Source organism: Vanessa tameamea, chromosome 16, assembly GCF_037043105.1.
Source record: "Vanessa tameamea isolate UH-Manoa-2023 chromosome 16, ilVanTame1 primary haplotype, whole genome shotgun sequence".
Taxonomy (NCBI): Eukaryota; Metazoa; Arthropoda; class Insecta; order Lepidoptera; family Nymphalidae; genus Vanessa; species Vanessa tameamea.
In genome coordinates, this window is record NC_087324.1 from 8529087 (window position 1) to 8554226 (window position 25140).

Consider the following 25140-nt stretch of genomic DNA (forward strand, 5'->3'; position numbering starts at 1 on the left):
TAATTATTTTTTATCTGCTGACTCGTCCTTTGAGATAATCAGTGTTAAGCATATTTTTGAGTTCAATGTAATTTTGTTGTTCCGTAAATATTTATTAACAAGGATTGATTGGATTTATAGTTTATTTAACATATCAAATTGTATCTGTATTGCATGATTTTTCATCTGGGATTTTTTTATCACCCGATGATGATGAGCACATGCGTTGTTTTTATACAATCAATTGCTTTATTTAAAGAGCTACTATAAGTATGTTCCGGTTTGAAGGGTGAGTGAGTGAAGGGTACATGGGCAGTGGTTACCATTAGGTTGCCAGACCTTAATTTTTAATTTAAAAAATACGACTGAAATAATGCTATTTCTGAAATTTTGTTATTCTTCAAAAAATAACCATCAAGACAACACTATCCATTATCGTTGACATCAGAACGTATTTAACATAAATGTAACTAATATTCTTTTTATGAAAACTCATCTTATAGAACGTTTTATTATACTCGTAAATAAAACCTTAATATGACGCGATCACCGTGAATTCGTGACATAAAAATATCGAATCAATCGAATTGCTTTGCCTCTCCGATATTTCACGATCAACACTATATATGCAAATTGCAATGTTAAGCAAATCTCTTTTAAAAATTCTTACAAGGGGTCATCGATTTGCGCAATCAACGTCAATACCTAAATTGTTTCATCTAGTTTCCTTGAGTCTCGAAATCTTGAGCATTGCTTGACGACTTTTTAGATTTTATCTATACACACATATAATAAAATTAGGGCGTCTGTTTGTAATATTAAAATAACCGTTTTTTACTAAATACATATGTATGTATACTAACGTAACATTTTTTTACAATTTTTGTGTTTCCGTCTGTCTGTCTGTTTGTTCCGGCTAAATCTATATAGGCTGAACCTATTTTGACGGTACTTTCACTGGCAGATAGCTGATGTAATAAGGAGTTGCTTAGGCTACTTATATTTTAGAATTATATATATGTACATATTATATACAGTCACGCTGCAATGTCCAAATAACTTAAATTAAAACTGGCACGAATTCGCGGGCGTAACTAGTTTGTAACTATAATATAGGAGAATAATGCTATTATAAATATATAAAAAAGTGTTTGGTCGCTGAACGAACTGGAATTGTAGCAAAGTTGCGAATTTTAATCAAACATGTTATTGCAGGTTTTCACGCTACGTTTTCCTTCACCGCCGAGTGAAAGATGAATTATAAACACAAATTAAGTACTTGAAAATTCAGTGGTCAGTTAAAATTCACGTGTTCTTACCACTGGGCCTTCTACATACTTGTGTTGTGTTATCTTGTTAAAATACAACAATACATAAAATTATAATTCCATGTATTCGAATATTAGTATGTAATTTAAATGAATTCGTTGTATCGAACAATAACATAAGTAAACAAAAAGTAGAGATTATGATAAAAAGTACACGAGATCAGCTAATTAGTATTTGTAAAGAACATTTAACATTACGAATATTGTATCAAACGATTTCCGTTTCCTTTAGTAAATTACCCGTATTTCCTCGCCTTCCGCAACGATATCATCGAAATTGTAAATTCTCTCGTATACAATGAAGGTCCGTCTGACTTGGTGTTAATGTAAAAGTACTTTTTTTAAGATGTAAATGATAAGACGGATAAGCGATACATTAATTCATATTTATCATCCGGACTACAGTCTTTCCCAATTAACACGAGTAAAGACAAATGAACAACGTTGACCTTGAATTCGAATGACGTCATTAGTATATCTAAAGTAATCTAGGTATCGTATGTATCGTAAAAATGGCATTTTGAATGTCGGCGAAGTTGTTATCGCAACTTTGAAAGTAAAATTAATGTGTATATAAGTATTATTTTGTAAGTTATATTTCAGGTTTCCTCACGATGTTTTCCTTCACCGCCGAGCACGAGATGAATTATAAACACAAATTAAGCATATGACAATTCAGTGGTGCGTGTCTGGGTTTGAACCCGAAATCATCGGTTAAAATGCACGCTTTCTAGCCACTGGGCCATCTCGGCTCTGTATATAAGTATTTAAGTGGAATAGTGTTGTACTATAATGTAGTCGCTCTATTAGCAAATCGCATGGAATATGTAAATGTAAGTTAAATGTAAATTTGTGAATCTTTCCTATTTCTGAACCAGGAATAAACTACAGTGGACGCCCGGTAATCTGGCCCCTGGCTAATCCGGCACGTCTATTATTATTGAATATTTTTCGATAATCTTCGCTTATGTAGACAATGCATGGTTGAGCAGGTTACAATGTACTCTTTCGTAAAAAAATCCGTACTATTGGGGGTCTTACTCTTAGACAGAAGGGTACTCGTTTATCCGATTTCGATAGTCCGACACTGCCCTGGAAAACGTTTGTCGGATTACCGGGGGTCTACTGTATAGAGACATAACAAAAATATAGACAATAAATTGGTGTGGGATTAGCGTTTTTGATATTCGGGATAGATAAAACTTAATAGTCAGTAATCAATATATATGTTATAATACATTTTATAAAAGAGTAATTATATCGTACGTTTCTTACCGGTTCTATTGGACATAACCTACATTTGAATCCCGTATTAGTTTCATATTTAATTAATCTTGTTTATTTTATATATATCGTTGACAATACTTAAATGAAGTATTTATTTTGACTTTAAAGCCTTTATTTTATAGGATTCCATATGAATTCGGTTTTATTACATTATAATTGTATCTGACATTGTGTAATTTTAAAAGAGGTAACATCACGGAAACATCTTGACCTTACTAACTGCCTAAATAAAATTATATATGATTATTAAATTACATTATATGGATTATAATTACTTTACAATTTTATCGTAGATTACAGATACATTTTATATTATAATAAAATCGTATTAGCGTTACGATTATACTAAAATTATAATATTATAAAGATTTCGTATTTTCAAACATACATTGCGAAATAATTTTTATTTAATTTTTTACTCAAACTACGTAATTCTAACTTTGTATGGAATACAAGAGGTCAGAATCGAATTTGAACCTTTGACATCTGCTAACGAGACCTGTATAACGTAGACCTATTGAAGCTATAAGATTTAAAGTTATACTATTTGGTTTTCCTATTAAGGAGGCTTAAAGCTTATTCTATAATACGACATCCAGATTGTGGATTCACCTGTGGCAGAATTCTTCCATAGGTGAGATAATTCTAATTCTTCTAGTTTAACTACATTAAACACAAGATGAATATTAAATACGCAATAAATCTAAAGAGTTTTTTGTCTCCTTTGTTTGGACGCGCTAATATCTAGAACTACTTTGGAAAAAATCTTTTTGCGTTTAATATTGAAAGCGTAAAAAAATTGTGCGCCCGAATTTAAATGAGCAATCATTAATCACGGCCAATATGTTCTATTCACGGATCGCCGATATACTTTTAAATATTGAAATATTTTTCTAGCTTAATTCTAGGCATTAGCCTACAGTATCTAGTTATAGTAATTTCCGCTTTAACCGACGGACGGAGTTATCAGTTTCAAAAGGAAATTGGCATTTCTCATAGATATCCAGCCTACTAGCACGGACATCGAACAGGCATGTTACATGAGTTCGACGCCAATCATGGCCTCATAATACGTATGAATACGTTATTAGTCGAGAAACGAACACGTTCTCGTACTGCGAGGACTGATACCTGACACGCCTTTGCTGATTGGATGTGTCGGGAGACAGGAATGTGGTTTCGTAAATTCGATGGATTAAGTATTCGCGAATTTATTCATACGTTTTTATAAACTGCAATCTGTAATCATGATTAACTTTGAAAAAAATATAGATCGTGCTTATAAAAACGAGTTTATAATAGTATTTGACAGAGATTTTAAATATGATAACGAAAACTCAGGTAAATGTTTAGTATATTGCGAAAATTAATTAAATTAATCAGGACTTAGAATGTTTCGATCTCTTAGTTAAGTTTGGAGTTGAAAAGTATTGTAAATATAAATCAAATTAGTCAATAGGTTGTTCAAAATATAATTATCACTATTGTGTCAGTAATGTTAGCAACTGGATGTCTAAATAAATGTGTTACGGTTGATCCTTAACGTAAAGCTAACGACTGACTTGTATCAATTGAACGTTAAGAACCTGATACAACTTCAGCATTCGCATAGTTGGTATACGGTTGAGCGAACCGCTGACGATCAAGATATACCCCACCAGATTTTCGACGAAATCATTGAGTGTTACAAGTCAGTAGGTCGAAACATCGGTACGACTACACGCTTTGAAACAAATGATAAACCTTTCTATCAGACGTTGTACGTACAACAAAGACAAAATCACTCCGTTATAACGATTTTCATCGCAGATTTTATTTTATCTTTACATATTAAATATTTTGGATACTTACTAATTATATTATTCGTAGTAACAAATGTTACGTTACAATATGTTAAGTCGGACGCTAGCTTATGGTATATTATATTACCTACCTAGTCGAATGAAAAGTTAGCAGTCGAGAAGTTGCAACATTTCAGTTGTAGGACCTAAACGAGTTAGAAATAGCAAAAACTTACGGACTTGCTCACTCGACTAATACTTTTCTGGAAAAACTTTAAGACGTTATAAAAACTGGCGGCGTAAGTAATTACATATATCATTAACTACTATAAAATTATCGTATTCTATAAGGGAATGTAAAAATATAATACTTTTTAAATGTATCAACATAAACATGAACATATCCAAATATAGAGGTGTACTAAGAGAACATAATACTATTTTAAATATAATAATGTACGCCTACACAAAAAATAATAAATAATACTTTATCAAATATAATTTTACAGTTTATAAATATAGCAATGGAGAGCATATAAAATTATTCGTTGCGAATGTAATAATGTTTCGATGGATATAAATGTCTGATGCGAGTAATTGTGGAACAAATGTCAATGTCTCGATGTTATTGTAATTATTGTTATTACATGACAGTTTCACTAGCTTTATTTATCGAGGAGCGCGTCTCCATGATTAAGAAATCGTACCGCATCGAGAATTCCTCGACTGACAACGCAAATAATAGTTGAATGAAAATCAGCCATATGTATCCACTGTGTGGTCCGTAATGGTGGAATTACCTCCTAACCTTGTCCTAAAAGGACGAAGCCTTAGCCCAGCATTGTCGCAAATACAGGCTGTTTTTATTATTTATAGATAATATAATAATGATATTATGAAAATTTACGATCTATCTGTATATATACTTATCTATATATATATACTTTTGTCTTTTATTGGTGTTAGATTGGTCGTAGAATGATTTCACATTGTTGTTGAAAGATATTGCTATTGGTTCCGGCAGAGTAGATTGGAACCAATGCATCATTCACGAATGTCGACAGACCTGACTATGGAAAATTATTGTAAAGCCCATATATTATATTAATACCATCTAAAAAAAATCTTATATACAAAACTCGAGCTACAAAAGAGCTTGTATGAAGTCAGTCGCAGGAAGGAAAAGACTGTCGAATTGGTTTTTCATTCAATAATTTAAAACACTATGTTACTTCTACGTCATATGTCACTATATTGATTCTTTATTTACTTAAAGATCGATCGTATTATCCTTTAAGGTAAAGTTTAATACCTACATTAGTCAGACAGGATGTCGGTATCAAGCACGAAATGAATATTATAATTAAACTTTACAGCGCTAACTTAATTTTTTTGTATTGACAGATAAAAACAATTTTTAAATGAAATAATAACATATACTAATAAAGTTGATCTGTGCAAAAGTATTTAGTGTTAGGATCTTATTAGGATTTAGACCGAATGTCTTTTTATCTTGTTTCATTGAAAACAGTTCGTAATACGACAAAAATAAACTACTGCGAAACATGTTAAAAAATAACTATATTACTTTGAAAATAGTTTTAGTTCCGTTTTATACCCTAAATATTACTTGCCCATTGTTAATTTACTAAAAATCGACATAATATATTAAGAAACAAACAGTAGAATTAAGACTATATTAAGACATGCCTACACAAACTTTTTAGATTTTATGTAATTATTAATATAAATTACTTTCAATCCTGTAATGAATATAAAACCTACAACGAATGTCTAATGAAACTGTGCATGTAATATCAAAATTAAAATAAATTAATATTTAATAAATACTTCTTGTTACCTTCTTAGTATTTATCATAAAAAATATATTACACGTTTATACTTTAGTGATATTTGGATTTGCATTAATTAACCTCCGGCCAAGGTTGTCTTATATTTGAGTGGTACATCCTTTTATGTGTAGCACTTTTTCTTCAATAAACATACATACATTTTGTAATGTAATTTATATAGTGTTTTAATGTAAATATTATATATGGTTAATTTTCTGTCGGTCTGATCTTGTAATATAAATACATTTATTTACTAGAAACAAGAATAAAAAACTGGTATTTTTTTAAATATTGCCATGTAAGTCCAAGTAAAGACGACGACGAAGAAGAATAATATTATTTTTTAATTATATTGAATCATAATTATGTTATTGATTAACAGTTGAATTATAGAAGATACTATTTAACTGATTTTTTTCCTGACAAAATCTAATTTAATGCCTACAGCTTTAACATATTCTGGGAACATAACTTTAGTTGAAACCTCAATAAAATGTTAGGCAGAGGGATTAGTATTTCCGTCTTAAAAATTAATTGAATGATTCAAATATTTTTATATTTACCCTATTTGGCTTTTGTGCTATATTTCTGTGCCACCGTGTGAATGTGTTACAAGCAACGTCATTCGTATATAGAGGCATAAGTGTAAGAACGTTCAGCCAATGTTAAAAAAGTTAAATTCGTTAATTGAAATATTGAATTTTTCATTAGATGTTTCAAACTGTTTCTTTTTTCTTCTAGCTTTGATTAAATTTTTATGCGTGTATGGCTGATTATGTCTACATTCATTTGCAAATGATAATAATGTATTCAGCTTAACCACATAGAAATTATGTTCTGTACACCGTGGGTGTTGTAAGCGACACGTTATGTAATTTCCTGACAAGGCTATTAATTTATGAGCGAAAATATTTAAATAATTATAAAAAAAATGTCTTATTAGGTATCCTACCCGTATATTTCATTATGAAAAAAATAATATTTAAAAGGTCATTGATTTTTAATAAATACTTTCAATACAAACTAGAAATCAAAATATATTTTAATAAAATTGTACTTTTATTAAAAATATTTACAGGAAGTCAATTGATTTTTGAGTCAAGTTGTCAGATTATACCCGCTCAGAAACAGCAGAGAGTTTAATCAGTTCCATGACATCACTAGGTATTTGAACGCAACGAAATCTGATTCCTGTCACTTAAATGCCAAGGTCACGTGTAGTTAAGCTATAAAACTATCCCCATTATGAATAAAAAACTAACCCCGATTTAGAAATTATTAAAAATAGCAGGCACTTACAAATTTTTGAAAAAAATATTTAAAAAGAGGTCAATTGAGCACAGTCAACCTCATTAGTCACTTAGACCGCGAAAATAAAACACGAAAAAAAATATATAAAAAAAAATTTAGAAGGCAAGCGCGCGCGCTTCGTTATACGCGTGTTCGCCGCGTTGGTTGCGGTTATACTAAGTATTAACAATGATAAAATAAGCAAAGCTTTTATGTAACCTTCAGTTTGAAAGCCGCATTTTTGCGGTCAAGCGGTTTGTAGTGAAGATGTCGCAAACTCAACTCTCCAAATAAACGATTCATTTGGTTTGACCTTTGCAAGGTTTTTATAGATAAATTCGATTTAATTGCGTATGCGCAGTCTTATGTGCATTTTATAAGGGTGAATCATATTACATTTTTCTCGTGTTAAACTATGCTTTCTTATAATAATTGAATGTGAGATATAATGTTTCGACCCTTAGTTGTAGTTTTAAACAGCTTTTAAAATTAAAATATGTCAGTTGTGCGAGTTTTACGCTTACCAGCTGTTCTGTACTGCAATCAGCCAGAGGGTGGAATTTAAACGCATCTTCGATGTGCGTGTGAACGGGATAAACACATGCATGACAAAATAATTAATACACCACTATCGTAATGTGTGGTTAAATGGAGCTGTCTCATTGGCTAAGTGGCTAGCTTATAAGGCTTCAAATCCCGAGACACGAAATTGAAATATCGGTTGGAGCATTGGCTCCAAAAAGAAATTGCATTTTTCACGAAGTTACAAAGTTGACATTGCTATACTCCTGCGCGTCGGATAACGTAAAATTTAGCCGTTGATGTAAAATGTAAATCCGATGACACCGAATCAGAAGGGGCCTAATCTTACTTATTATTTATTTATATTGGAAATTGGTTAGTTTACGCCGAGATTTGCCGTCGAAGCTGAAATCGGTCAGGCGGATATCACTCTTATTTTATTGTAGCAGGAAGACAAAGGTAAAGTCTTATATGTATATGATCTGTTAGTCACCTTTTATTTTAGGTAGACACAAAGTGTCATGAAGTAAGAAAACATTCCTTGTGTTGTCAGCTGTCAAAGATTATAAATTTTAGGTTACAATGATAATCCTATATTGTACATTCTCACTATTAAGTTTGCACTCTCGCTTTATATATACCACAACGGTATTTTTTTATTGTTTTATTGTCTATCAATTCCACATTCAAGCCCAATACCTTATAATATACTGCCATAAAAGTTAACCAATCCGAAAAAGACAGGTTATATGCACAAGGAACATGCTAAATTTTCAATCAAATATGTAAGAACATTACTACTTGAGCATCAACCACGAACAACCACGAACAACCACAAAAATATCAACTACGAAACAAACAAGAGAAATAAGCTATTACAGACAAACAGCAATTTAATACTGAACAATAACTTTTGAAATGGGAAAAAAGTACCCGTTGATGTTAAAATATTATTTCCACACAGAAAATGACGTTTATTATCGTAGTTATTCACTTCTTTTTAAGGTAAAAATATTTATTTTAAACATTTAAATCCAGGAAATCATATGAAAGAAAAATCTTCTGATAGTCGAATACGAGGTAGCGATAAATTTTGAGATACATTTTCTGTCTCAGATATTTTCGCCCTTTTCTGATTTATATTTATATGTAAAGGTCATATACAACAATAAGCTTTATGGAATTTATGGTGGTATTCGTTTGTATGCCAATGTATTTATCCGTTTCCGGAATTGCAATCGGATTCCAGACATACGTAATCGTATGGTTCGCAACTTTGTATGTTTTAAAATATTATAACGAGGTTAATTATTAAGATCAAAATGAAATATAAAACGTCTAATATAATATTAGAAATGTTTTTGATTTCGGTTATAAAACCTTATAGTTAACTTAAAAGCATTTACAATATATGTACATCTTTAAAGAAATAATGAACATCTAGATTAATTTTCAACTTTGTTGACAGGAAGGTTATGTTTTTCGTCCAGAGTATTTGAATTGCAATTCAACTAATCATACTGAATATTAATCATGCGACTATTATACACGCGGTCATTATTGATTTGTATAAATAATATTTTTAAGTAGATTCTAGAATAAATCATTTAATCCATAACAAATGAAAAAATATTTAAAAAAAAAGCTATTCCTATTGGTAGGCTTTTTCCTGGTCTCTATTCGCAAATAGTCATTTATTCATTTTTAATATGTAAGACGCTTTGTATTGAAAAGAGTTCTTGATAAAGGAGGTTATTTATTTGGCAGTTTTATTCGATCATGAATTAGAGTGATTATGATGATTCTTGGTTATATTTTAACGCTTGTCTCATTCAAATTAGAAGGAAAATCTATCACTAAGGGTGAAAACTAAAGGAGTCAACTGTTTTTACTAACTCTGTACTAATTGAAACTTCTTACTTAGAAAGTAAGCTAAAGTAAGAATCTGTAAATAACCCATGACAAGACTACGGCCTCCTCTCCCCTTGAGGCTTATTCCACCTCTCCTTTTGGAGTTTATTCCACTACGCTACTCCAATGTGGGTTGGTAGATACATATGTGGCAGAATTTCATTGAAATTAGACACATGCTATTCCTTTACCGAGAACGAGATAAATAATATATCACATATCAAATGGTGCTTGCCTGTGTTTGAACGGCAATCATCGGTTTTTGCACGCGTTTTAACCACTGGGCCATTTTGTCTCACATGAAAAGGCCAATCCATATATAATCATTACATAGTATGTATATAACAAAGTCGCTTACCGCTGTCTGTCTTTCCCTGAGTATGCTTAAATCTTTAAAATTACACAACAAATTTCGATGCGGTTTTTTTAATAGATATTGTGAACATACTCTGCTACTGATACTGCAATGTAGTAGAGAAACATTTATTATTTCTCCAAAGTGATGTCGTTAATAAACACATTTATTGCGCTTACATTGCAAACGCTGGCTGAAACGTACAAGATAGATCAAAATAATGTAGTACAGTATTGTACACCTCAAAAAGGTCTTCAATAATGTCCGTGATGGTATGTGTCAATTTAATACACTCCTCAATAACCATTTTTTATCCTTTACATTTTACGAGATATAATGGCTTATTTTCAAAGCTTATTAATAATTAAATAAACCTTAAATACAATGTGCATTTAATAAAGATCAATATGGCCCTTTAAATGTAATGTATGTAATTTAAATGAATATTTTCAAACATATTACAGATTTACAATGCAGGGACATAGCGGTTTATATTGTCTATTGACAAAAAAGCTGTGAACGTTGTAAGACATTCTGTAGTATATTTAGTATCAGCATTGCACCCGTGCGAACCAGGGCGGGTCGCTAGTATTATACAAATTATACGTTACACATTTACCACAAAAAAGTAAGTTTTTATTCTTAAAAAACTAAATTGCATCGTACATAGGTACGGCAATTTTTTAATTCGGTTCTAATTTTTTTATTATATGTACATAAAATATAAAAAGTATGTTAATTTTTGACTAAATAAATAATCATAAATATACAACGTAATTGGTCTTGCTTATAATATTTAAATAATAGTTAACATAATGGCAATTTAATTCAAATTGAATGTAATTTGGCGCAAAAATGAATTATTATTAGCCCGAAGGTGAAAGTTTTATGTGATTGATTACCTACTCGTATTTTATATTTATTTGTCTATTAAATTACCTATGTCAATATAAAATATATGACTAATACTTATATGTAGATATAGAATATTAAATAAACATATGTTATATACAAACACACTAATTATTTGTACTTATAGTATGTTAGTTGTCGTTCGTGGCTTAGCTCGAGTTTTGGTGTTGGTCGTTAGGTGTAACAAATTAGCCTATACTCTTCCATGGGATTCAAGCTTACTTCATAGCAAATTTCATAAAAAATCAAATCGGGTCAGTGTTTTGGTTATAAAATGCAGACAGAGAAACAGAGCTACTTTTGAATTTATAATATTAATATAGTTTATAAATTAGGTATGTTCTGTTATTAAAACTTGCACTTTTTTTTATTGTAATATTGAAGAACTTCTCAACTTCATACAATATCAATAGATGCTATGTAGATTTAAGCTCATGACGTATATAATCTCTAACATAAAGAAAAAATTAAATAAATTAATGTCTGTTAATTAGTAATTACAAATACTTTTTTTATATCAAAAGCGACATAACTATTACACTTGTATGTATAATAAATGGCTAAGCATTTTATATATACCATAATAATTATGAAGTATTTATCCTGTCAACACACTAGGCTGCAAATATTATAATGTTGCTGTGTGTGTAAACTACCCGTTCCAGTTTATTTCAAGGACAATCCTGTAACGAACTCACCGCGTCAGCCGTAGCCTTAAACATAAACTAACCTATAAAATGAACATTACAAGTATTTATAGAGGTACAGTCCACATAAAAAGTGGTGGTTAAAATAAATTTTATAAAAAAAGGTACATAACAGTACAGGCCTGCCTCTGTCGTATACGTTTTTGGAGGCATTATTTGGAGTATAATACATAAATGTTTTACCCGAGGATATTTTCTAAAATATATATGTATGTAGTTTTTGTATACAGGGGATAATCTCCGAATCTAATTATCCAATTCTAAAGCTACATTATCTTGAGGATATAAATAATATTTATATCATTTTCATTATTAATTATTTGCACCTAAGCCGAGCGATGCTGGGGTGGGTCGCTAGTATGTTATAATATAAGAAGCATCCAAAGAAATATATTTCTTGATATTGGGATAGTCTAAATCTAGATTTCGTAGTATTATAATTATATCTGAAGTCAAATTTTTAATCAATTTAAAAATTGCTATTTTTCACAAACCCTAGCTTAAATTCGCTTAAGTTTTGGTTATGAAAACGTGTCATTTATATGAAATGTATGTATAAACGAACGAAGGAAATATTATTGTATGTTTACATACAAATAAATAAAGTACGAATAATTTATGTGGCTGATTGTATAGGTTTGTGCCCTTAAAACATTTTAATAAGAGCAATATTCTGCTAACCAACTGTAAAGGGCAAGGTCTCTTAGGGCTCTAGTCTAGCGGCTATTCATCCAATGTTTATTCGTCATTTTTTGTAAGACTGGATACTTGGGAATTAACTGACCAAAGACTTGTGGAATTAATGTACTTACCTTGAAATCACATTACTGTTTATAATTTAATTTGTTTTACGTTTTTTACGAGAATACGTGAACATAAATTATTTTTGTATAATTTTGTGGCTTTTAACTAAATAGCCTTTAAAATTACATGTGTCTTATTGAATTATAATTTATCTAAGGCTATATTTATTAAAGCTAATGTATTGATATAAGTATATTACTCGCAGAATTTGATTTAGTTTTAAACATCTGTTTTCATGAAAATTATGAGCGTTAAACTGCATCCCACACCACGTAAGTATTTTTACGTTCGAAACATTTCATGAAGAAACGATATGTTGGATTCAAAACTTCAGCTTGTAATTAAATCAGACTGCACCCAAATATTGTTACTTAATAAAAAAAAATGTTTGAATCATTGATATGGGCAAAGTTTACGAAATGAAGTTCAGACGGGAAGGCGCGCCCCTCCACATTTATGGACAAACATAATCTAATTAGTTTCTTTTCTCTTCTGTTAATCGTCTCACGCACACTAAGACATCTTTTAAGCATGAGTGTCACCCATACTATTGCACTTCGATAATTTAACGTGGAGGTGCGATCCTTGATTGTGAATAGATTTTTAAAATAGTTTGTAATATTATCAAACAATGATTAAATTTATAATATCATTGAGTGACGAATTATTATAACCAAATAATATGATTAAGACAACTGTCTTATCGATGTAGTCATCGACGTATTAAGATTTAAATTCTGGCTTAAATAAGCGCACCATTAAAAAGTTGTTTAGTATTTCTGTAAATAATTTGTCAGTAGTTGTCTAAAGAAGTTATTGTGAAAAGTTCCTGTATTAGAAGTCACATGAAGCCGTTCAGCGTCTGAATCTATAATCCTGAGCTAAATTAACACGACGAAACGTTCATCTGATTTAATTGAATGTCAAAATTCAAGGACAAATATTTACTCCTCAAAAAGCGAAAGCATAAATCATTCAATCATGTTTATTGTTTTCGAATATCATGTTCGAAATCTAATATGTGAGACCTTCATGATGATTTAAAGTGGTTCCTTTATAAATATATTCGTCGATTCTGTTGTCATAGGAAAAATATGCAAACGAATCTACTGTTTTTCACGTGTCTACGTTTGTGTTTTAATTGAGAACTATTTCAATTTACTAATTGGCATTTGCAAATTTAAAGGGGAGGGCTCGCAATAAGTATTTAATTAATTTATGATTAGCCATTGTTTAATAATTTTGATTCAATGCTCGATGATCGTAACTTTATCTACAGTAATATTATAATTACGAAAGTAACTCTGCATGTTACTCTTTCAACGTCAAACCACTAAACTAAATTTGATGAAATTGGATATGAATCCCGCTTGAGCCCTATGGAAGGGCATAGGCTACTATTTTATGACTATCATTTGACGTTCAACCCCTAAAATGCGAACAAAGCCGCGATCGATAGCTAGTATAGTATGTGTTAAATTAGTTAAATGTGAGTACACAAACAGACGTGTCCTTTAATCATTATCATGTATAATATTCACTAGCGAAACAGGTTATATATCTTGTAATAAGACATATAAATATATTATTTTTGCATTTCAATACTTCATAATAAAAAAAGTTTATTTTTACAAAACTATGCTGGAAACTATTTTGTTAGTCATACATAAGATGAACTATAACATTTTATATGTCTATTTTCAGCTGAGATGATTAAAAGACGGTTATGTATATAAAAAAAACTATGAGTTTAAACCCAGTATAAATGAATATTAGTGAGTTTAATTTGTGTTTATAATTCCTCATCACGAGCAACTCATCATATTTTCATCAAAATATGATCATTAGTACTAGTATAAGGAGAACAGACATATGTTAATTCTTTTCTATCAATACAGACTAAAATGGTCTATAAATTATTATAATTTATTAATTCTATATTCTATCTAAAAACTTTGCTTCTATAATTTTAATGCAATTCAAAGTTATACGAAATAGTCCACATTGCTGCAATGAAATGCAAAATGCGTGAATCTTCGACCTTGGTTTAAATGGTCCGGTGCAAATGTCATTTAGGTACGTCTCGACCAAAACTAGTTAGTGGTTAGATCCACTAACATTTGCTTTGCACTTTTAACATTCAATAAATTTAACAAATTATAGGACATGTTTTTACGAATTAACCGAAAATATTTTAGTTCTTAAAAATATTTATAATTGGTTGAGTTTTTCAAGTTTTGCGTTCAATATTCTATTAAAATATTGTGCGAGCCCGTCTGGGTAGATACCACACATTCGTTCTTCAACCGCCAAACAGTAATAATTAATATTTTTGTGTTTTGGTTTGAAAGTTAATGTGAGTATTTATGTTTATACAAGTACAAGGGACATTTCAATCTCTGTTTCCAATGTTGGTGACGCATGTAAGAAATGGTTCAAAATGTATACAGCGCCAATATATTTGGTGCTGACGACCACTTGTCATCAGATGACTTACGTATTTATATTTAAAAATATATATATATATATTTTATTTAAGCAGAAAGTTCAGACTCATTGATTATATTTTGTTTTTTTTTTACGACTACAAGGTCGAGGTACTTATTGTGCTTATGACCTACAGATTTTAAAAAAATCAGTTTTATGTAACGCCTAAAAATAAAGAACATACGAGTATCATACATATTGTAAAACCTTTTTTTTTGCTACCGGATATTGGACTGAATTGCAGTTAAGGTAATTTGAATCCAACCTATCCAATAAACCAGCATTGTAGAAAATTCTTCGTTCCTTTTGCAGACACTTACGGACTATTATTGATGAAAAACTGTATTATGATATACCTATTATAAATAAATATTATAATATCGATAACAATTCATATTGATCCAGAAACATACAGTTTTTGGTAGAATACTTGAAAATCGAATATCATTAATTGTACTTTAATGAGACACTGTACAAGCGGATATGATGTCAATAGGAGCCATAAATAACTCAGTCAACACTAAAATATCACATTAAAATAGAATATCTAAATAACATATTAGCAGCATTAATAATCACGAAGATGCGTCGGTAATTATAGTATTCCGTTTGTAAAATACCAGAATTCGACATATTTCTTTAATTGCTTTTAAGTCGTCTGAAACAGGACATATCAGTCACTAATGGCTAATTAATTTTTGCTGATCTAATTAATTATTCGAACCATATTGTACATAATAAACATGATATAAAGGTCACGGTTAATTTATTTATTAGTTTTTTTTTTAAAGGAGTAATAAATTTTGTAGATGTTTTAATAGGTGAGTGGATCAATAAGCAAATGTCCTCATCAAGAATATCGAAAGTGAGTTTGTTATTTTTTACACCGATATTAGTAGAGCACTACCACGCCGCTGCTGCGTGTTCTAATTAAAATATGATGTTGCTCACTGAATGAAATTTTTTTATAAAATATATTAAATATTTGCATGGAGCGATCAGTTATATTCGTATCTACAAAATATACGTTTATTTATTTATAGGTGCCACTGTTTGTAAAAATGAGTACTGTAATTAAGCCAACTGTGGGACTAGCAACACTATGTATTGCTCTGTTTCGGTGAAATTGATTGAATTTGTCCCCGGAATCGCGGAATTGACAGCATTATAAGCCACTACACCAGCGAGGCGAAAAATTCCGTTGTTGTTGAAAGTACTTACGCAGACTATATTGGTACTAGCATAGAATTTACAGGACAATTTAACGTTAGTCAGTTCGTTAATGATATAATGAACATTAACTAGATCTTGAAGATAATTGAAAATGGGTAAAATTTGTGACTTTGCTCATTTATTTTTCAGAGACTGAAGCATACTATAACATTAACATAACGGACCATGTCTATCGTGAAAATTAGATGATAATTCAATTCAAGCCTTAATTTAATGGTGTTTAGTTGTACTGATAGGGCACAGATTATATAACCAATGTCACATTGGAAAACTGAAAGACGCTATAGTAAATTTTACTGGACAAAGCTTAGATCTACCCGAATTCATAATACTCGAAAAGATCAAAGGACAAATGGTGATGTATAGGAAAGATAAGTTTAGGTTGCCAGGATTTTAGAAGGTGCATTTTTATTGCAACGATATAAAAGAAAAAGTGAAGATAGAGATGGCCAATTGAAGAAAAATTGTTAAAATTTGCTTACGATTAAAAGGTTCCAACTCGCCTTCATTAAACTGACTTGTATACTTTTTACTCCTACCTGAAACAATCAAATATAAAAAATTTAATATATATTCTATGAAAGAGATCTTTAAAACTTTAATTTTGAATTTATACGGCCTAAGAACCGTAAGCATTTCAGTTAATTTCATTTGAAACAATGAATGGAACGTTCTATAAAAGTATTTTATTAGCTCTTGTCAGTGATGCTTAGCATTGAATCTTTAAATTGTTTTGCAAGCAACCTTATTCACAGCAGTAACAGCATGTACATTTCCTCTCTCCTCTGCCTTTGAGGGTTTGGAGCTTATTCCACCACGCTACTGCAATACGGATTTGTGATAAACATGTTGATAGACAGGTAGCAGAATTTTGTTGAAATTAAACTCATGCAGGTTTCCTCACGATGTTTTACTTCACCGCCGAGCACGAGATGAATTACAAACACAAGTTAAGCACATGAAAATTCAGTGGTGCCTGTCTGGGTTTGGTGAAGATGCACGCGTTCTAATCAATGGGCCATCTCGGCTCTCACATCGCCTTGTTCACATTATTTGTTAATAATATAATATACCAGAAACCTACACATATATATAAAAGCAGCATATACTATAAAACCCAAGTATTAAATTTTATATATTCATAAAGTTTTCATTTAAGGAAATTAATAATATCCGAGGATTATGTGTGGGTTGTGCTCAGTACTGTTTTAAAAAAATTGGTTCTATTTGCTCTAGTTATAAATAGAAAGCATAATTAAAATCTTATTATTTGAAATCTAGTAAAAAGATCCAACTAAATTAAAATAAATCTCGGTTACATTTTAACGTAATTCCTCAAAGACATTTCAATCGCATACAAAATTAAGTTGTTATATTGTTAGGAGGAAATTCAAAGATATCTTTGAGAGAAAGATATTTTTAAAGCTGAATATCTGAGGCAGCTCGAAAATGGGTCACAGCTCTAACGATGGTCCTTTTTTTACACTTTTTCGCATCCAAGCCGCACAAGTCGAGTTTGTTGAAAGCTGTCGCCATTATGAAAAATTTTCACCCTTCGGGAAATCAGTGGGAAGTATTGCGAAAAAATCGGTTGGATAGCAATGTTTTACATAATTAAGGTTAGGGATATCATTTAAAAATGCTTTTTTAGTTTTTGCATGCGATTCAATACAACAAATTTAATAAGGTGCAAACGTCATTTGTAAAATAGTCTGAATATCTTTCTCAATTATTGTAATTTAATATTATGATGGACTAGTTGTCGCCTGCAGCTTCACTCGTTTGAGGGATTGGTCGTCAGGTGTTAAATATAAAAAATCGATGTCCATCCTTGGGTTTCAAGCGTCGTACCAAATCTCATCAAATTCGTTAGAATGGTGTCGCCGTGAAATGATAACAGACAGACTTTATTTTCACATTGATATTATTGCTAGCTGAGCCTATGACTTTACCTGTGCGAAATTTATATAACTTTATTTTTATCACAAAACCGTCAAACTTAATTATATTAATTCGAGGTGTGAATTAAAAAAGTAGCTTTTAGTCTTTCCTCGGGACTCAAACTATCTCCACACAAAATAAATTTTGTAGTTTAAGCGTGAAAAGATAACAGAGTTACTCTCGCATTTATAATATTAGTATAGTATATATTATATATTTAGTATATTACATAAGAGTAAAGATTCAGTGCGGATATTTTTTTTGTTTAATTTCTTTCTCCTGTCTGCGCGTGTGCTTTTTGAGTTCCTTTTACATGAATTCATTTATTGAACTTTTATTGCTTCGTTATATTCTTATTAATGAAATTAGTCGTATATGATATATATAGACTTCATAATAATTAATGATTAATTATTAAACGTCTATCTTAATAACTAAATCACGATTAACAGTGCATTTGATCTATCCAGATATTTGTCCATAACTCTATAGAGATATCGTTTATACTAGTAGCGCAAGTAACTTTTGTCTTAAAGATTAATTAAAAGTCAAGTAATGATACATTTAAGATAATTCATAATTATTCTAAATAGATGTCATATTCTTAATATATACATTATAATAGACCACAAGATGGAAAAATTGATCTATATTATTTTTAGGAAAGGTCAAATGTCGTTTAAAATTCGCATATATATACAATTAAGTATGTTTTCAGAATATTCATTTTTTTTTTAATTTGACCCATAAATATCGTGACATTCATAAAAATTATCATGTTGATATATTTACATTAATTATAAATAAGTCACCTCATTATATTTAACTCTATTAATTATTCTTTACAAAATTACGAAAACATATACAGGGTTATTGGTAATTCGACGTATTCCCGTGAGGAGGTAATAGGGGTAACTATTTGCGATAATTTTAACTCCCATATGCATGATACAAAAGTGAACCATTTTTGAGTTATCACGTTTTTTAGATTTTTTTAAAATAAGTCAAAAATGCAACTTCAAATATTTATTTAAAAAAGTATCAATTAAAATCTAAAATTATCGCAAATAGTCACCCCTATTACTCCCTCACGGGAATACGTCGAATTACCAATAACCCTGTATTTAGTGTAAACTTATTGGTCTAGAACTGAAATATCAGAGTGACATATGCGCCTATTGACTTATGAAAAAATATCACTCGAAACGTTGTATATCCATTCATCATATACTGCAGAGAAGTAATACTTAGTATTGTTATTGTTACGGGTGTTTGCTGCTTGCCGGTAGAATATGTGATGAGTTGCTGAAACCTACCCAGACGGGCTTACACAAAGCCCAACTAAAATATATCAATTATTAAATGACTATAACATTACATTAACATTTTACATTAACAGCCTGTAAATTTCCCTCTGCTGGGCTAAGGCTTCCACTCCCTTTGAGGAGAAGGTTTGGAGCATACTCCACCACGCTGCTCCTATGCGGGTTGGTGGAATACACATGTGGCAGAATTTCGTTGAAATTAGACACATGACGGTTTCCTCACTATGTTTTCCTTCACCGCCGAGCACCAGATGAATTATAAACACAAATTAAGCACATGAAAATTCAGTGATGCTTGCCTGGGTTTGAATCCAAAATCATCGGTTATGATGCACACGTTCTAACCACTGGGCTATCTCGGCTCAATGACTGTAACTTTCTTTCAATATAAATACTTTTAAAATAATTAATTTATGTTTCTACTATGCATCTATACTAAGTCTAATTGTTTAACTTACCATATACGTAGATTAGTTTCTGCATACTTTCTTTTTGTTTTAAAATATTCAAGTATAGAAAATAAATATTTATACTTTTAACTATAAATTAACATAGAACTATAAAATTTGTATACGTATTGACATCTGATTTAATTAATTTTATATTAATATTTGCACGTAATTTGTTAAATAACTCTTGATTTGTGTATCGTGTGACAAATTAAGAATCGATATCACATCCGTAATGTAGATTATGTAAATAAACTATTTCAAATATAATTATTAATTTAAATTCAACGGGCTCATGAAAATTCATCGTATCTTAATATTTTTTTTGCGTAATTTTTTTAATGTTTCGTATCAAATGTTAAAGCGTAGCTTCATTTATGGCTCCGTGTCGTGAACAATATCGAGTGACATCTATCGAAAAAAAAAAAAAAACAATTCATCGTAATTTTCTTTTAGAAAATTAAATTGTTTGGTAATTTATAAATAACTGACTATTATTTTCTTCTTATTGATTTCTATGTTTAAATAAATGCTAAGCATATATATTTATATAATACATAAGAGAGAAAAAAATATTTTATTTATATGAATCTCTATTAGGTACATAACTGTGTAAGAGTCAGGATTACAACTAACTAGTTGGAATATTGACTCTTGAAAAAAAGCGTATCAAAGTGATTTCCCAAACGTAGAATCATTCTATAAACTAATAATAATACTGCACTTTTGCAAATTAAATTGGTTGGTCTTCCCGGTATAAATGAATTATAAAATTATTTTTTAGTAAGTATTTTTAGCTGCGGATTCCTATTCAATATGTGCTAAATACGCATCTGTGTGATTTTTAAATATTATTTATGTAAGGACATATTATGTATATAAAAAACGTAATTTATTTGTAATATGACATCGTGTCAAGGATAATTTGAAATGAAGATGCCGAACTCAATATGGAATTCAATTAATATTCTTAATTTAAATTTTAACACTATCAAATTAGTAATAACAGACGAATTACAAAGTTTTCATCAACACATCAATTTTTAAAGTGGTCATTAATGATTTATTATATTATTAATAAAAAAATAAAAACAAATTAATATTTCCAATGATGTTATGTTTATTGCGGTGTTAAAGGTAAACATTCTAATTCTGGGGTCAATAATTATTAAACAATCACCATTAATATTCTACATGGCCTTATACAAATATTTCATACATAAATAATCCAAATAAATCTAGGGTAATATTCCATAAATAGGAATGCTGGTCAAAGACCTCCTCTCATATGGAGACGGTTTAAATATTATTCCACCACGTTGCATCATTAAGAGTTTGAGGGTGTGGGTGAGGGCGCGATACATATATTTTGAAAATGGAAACGAAACATATATGTAATTTCCTATATTTATATTCTGTATATTTTTCTCTATGAAGTATGAACACAAATTAAGCATATAAAAATGAATAGGTCCGACTATAAATAAAATCAAAATTAAAAAAGTGCATGTTATAATTAAAAAAAAAAGAGAGGTGTATAATGTTTTAAATATAAAAAAAGTATTTGAGAATAATTGACAAGAACAAGTTAAACGACAAGAATTAAAATTGTTATTTAAATGCCGTCTGAATTAAAACAATAGCAAGAATAAGTTTAAATATTATACAAACAATAGACAGAGAAAGAAAAAGATACAGAGAGGGAGAGAGAGAAGTCGCCTGGAGGAGGCATGACGCATTTTCCTCATGTGACGATTTCTGCTAGTTCACATTATTGTTAGCCGCGTAATAGAACTTTGTTTCAAAAATATATGTAGAATAGGTATAGCCTATGACAATGGAATTAAGAAAAAAGATAAACAAACCTTAGGTTCATGTATTTCATGCGATTTGCTACTAACTCAGCTATATTCTGCATTACTAGGAGCTAATGATTAATACATATTTATTTATAATACAGCACTATAAAACTTAACTACTTATTTCCACTTTAATTTTACTTTCTAAATTCCGATAAAAGTTTCGTCAACGTTCAAAACGCCATTTTTTCGCAAATCCATAGTGAATATTATAGATTAATCAAGCTCTCGACCAATGATATTGTGTCAATTTGCTGTCAAATGTTGTTTATTTTGCTTTTTTCCTGTTATGGCTGGAATAGAGTATAGATAATTATGCAAAAATACTAATGTTCTCAGATAGATGTCTTGAAAAAATGGCTAATAATTTAGACATAAGAAAATCACTCGTTAATTCGTTTTAAGTATTTTTATTGTTCTAGAGTAATGTAGAAATAGATAAATAAATTATAATACGATAATCATAAAATTAAAAATAGAATGCATTCCTATTTCAATTTTTAAATGTGTTTCTACGATGTTCAATCAACTTGATATCAAAGTTATCGTCGAACTAATCAACGAGGGAAATGTCAGCTGTACTCGTAAAACTCGTTCTTTCGAGTTCATTCCAGAATTTATTTTTCTTTTTTAAACTATAACTCGCTATCCGTTCTTAAGAAGATCCTAATAGTATTTTGTAACATATTAGTTAATTTGAACAAGAATCAAACGTCAAAATAAGTTAATTTTTCTTTTTGCATCGCCTAGTTAATTTAAACAATTTTAAATGTACATAAAAAAGAATTTAGTCAGTCCTTATCCTAGTTACACAGTGTAAGAAACAAAATGAAAAATAATGAATCATCTTAAAGCAAGGTTATTTTTTAAATTAGCTGTAAATATTAAAATTGGTAATTTTAATCTTTACAAAAAAATTCTAAAGAACTTATATACTCATCATAATCATACTTGTTAAAAAAATGTCTGCTTATCATTAATGTCAATGAACTGCAAACTAAATTGTAAGATTTTTATTGGTTATGTCAGCGAATTTATTTAAAAATAAATAATTATTCAACCGTTTTTAGGCACTCGCTTAGGTAATCTTACTGCCGTCCTTGCCAAGGTCTAAATGCAATGTCAAATAATTTTAGTAAAATAACCTTTTGATGATAGTTTGATATGAAACGAATCGAAATGTTGTTTAGTAACATTTTAAAGATTACTATGCTAATATGCAATAAAATGAACATTACAGGAAGGTCTTGTTGTTTAATCGATAATTGAATTAACGTTACGTTAAAATTTGCTTTGTTTTATTATTTTTTTAATTCCTTATTCTTATGTAAATACCTAAGATAAGATAGATAAGTTTACGTACATTTTGTTTGGCTTCGTGCAAGTCCGTTTGGGTAGGTTTTAATTTAAAGTTCGAGGCACAAGTGATCTTTGTTGCCAAGGTTGGTAGTGCATTGGCTATGTTATGATTGGTTAATAAATACAACGCCAATGTCTATAGGCCGTAATAACAACTTACCATCTGGGGCCCTATTTGCCTGTCCGCTTACATACATATATAATAATAAAAAAAATACTAATAAATTTGTTCCAAATAAAAATATTTTTTTGTGTAAGACAAAAACTAAAGTAATTGATATATTTAAGAAAAAAAATGTTTACGAATCAGTTTGTCATGTCTAATATTATTTTGTGAATTGTGTAGGAAATTCGGTAGGAAAGCTACACGTAAATAATAAATAATTTGCTATTGGTGTATTACTGTTAAATTTATGTCATATCACAGACAAATGATCAGTTTTAATTATGTTGTGATATTATTATTGAAACTTTAAATAAATTAATATGAAGTATATTAATTTATAATACAATTAAATCAACATTTCACGAGAACATTTCATGAGAAAATACATTCTTATATTCATTTTTCAAGGATACAAATAAACCTTGCTATTAAAAGGTCAAATATAGTAACATTAAGTAAATAAAATACATAAAACAGGAAAAATTACAGTCACTTAGCAACTTCGATTTAGTAACATAGTGATAGCTTTCAAGTTTACTTCATACTTGCTTGCGATGTTTTCATAAGTTTTAAATTTGTCAACAAATATTGAATCAGTGTTCATTAACGTGAATATCGTGTAAATAATACGCAATTGAACTAACGCTGTTGGCCATTCGCACAATTGGCACACATGATTTGTTATACCGTGACAAATATTTGTAATATATTTGGAACATTCGTGATAATACTTATGAGATGTGCTGTTCACACAACTATTAAATATTTATAAGACTAAGCCGCAAATATTGTTTTAAATAATTAGGTAATTTGGTTTCATATCTTTGTTTAGTACGTTCTTTAAGTTCACGTACTTTAATGAAGTTTTTGGACTGTAGAGATCGTGGTTGAAAGATATATTTTCTAAATAAGATATTTAGAAATTTGGAAGAGAAGTTGTTTAAGGCGGATAGGAAAAAGCAAGAGTTTGAAAGTCGATAGAGTCGATACTACCTTCGGAATAAATAGAGTCTACTTGTTCACTCTCGACGCTTTGCAAGTTGTCATCTTCTCCATAATCTTGGACTGTTATATCTGGTAGATCGAAATTTTCAGGAAAATCTGAATCTTCTGCCACTCCTGAATCATCTGGCATTTCTGTATCATCTAGTATATCTGTATCTTCTGGCATTTCCTCATCTTCTGGCCTATCTGACTCTTCTAACATATGGGGATGAATATTTTTTAGGCTGCGATTTGTTGAATCTCTTATTGTCCTCTCTTCAGTCTTTTTCCCTGGTAGAATATCAAATATGGAAGGTGCTCTAACATTAGTGCTCGCTAGTCCCAATTTCTTCTGAATAAAAGCCTCCAATATTTGCTTAGTGATTACATTCTGCCTCGCCAGCTCGTGGAAGTCTGCGGAGAAAGGAGAATAACAGATAAAAATGACTGCGCGAAAACCAATCACAGATAGCGTTCGGAGGTTAAATTTTAAAACGAGTTTTACGTCATTTTTATCTGCTTCCCCATTTCCTCCCAATATATTCAAAGGGGGCTTAGCTTTTAATTTAAATAAAAAAATAATAATACTCAATTAATATATTAAAATT

The 25140-nt window shown here is 30.0% G+C and overlaps 2 protein-coding genes across 3 annotated transcripts in view; one reads left to right on the forward strand and one right to left on the reverse strand.

Moving 5' to 3' along the window:
• Positions 1 to 25140, forward strand: part of Pdi (Protein disulfide isomerase) — a 340404-nt gene that overhangs the window by 138129 nt on the left and 177135 nt on the right. The window lies entirely within an intron of this gene.
• The window catches only part of LOC113402941 (low affinity immunoglobulin epsilon Fc receptor), a 93523-nt gene that overhangs the window by 18158 nt on the left and 50225 nt on the right, over positions 1 to 25140 (reverse strand). Inside the window, exons 2-3 of one of the 2 annotated variants that reach the window (XM_064217250.1) lie at positions 24542 to 24946; positions 16932 to 16988 (exon numbers count right to left, since the gene is read on the reverse strand). In XM_064217250.1, coding sequence (XP_064073320.1) covers positions 16932 to 16988; positions 24542 to 24946 — 462 coding nt within the window. The remainder of the gene's footprint in view (positions 1 to 16931; positions 16989 to 24541; positions 24947 to 25140) is intronic. The other variant, XM_026643313.2, reaches the window with a different exon arrangement.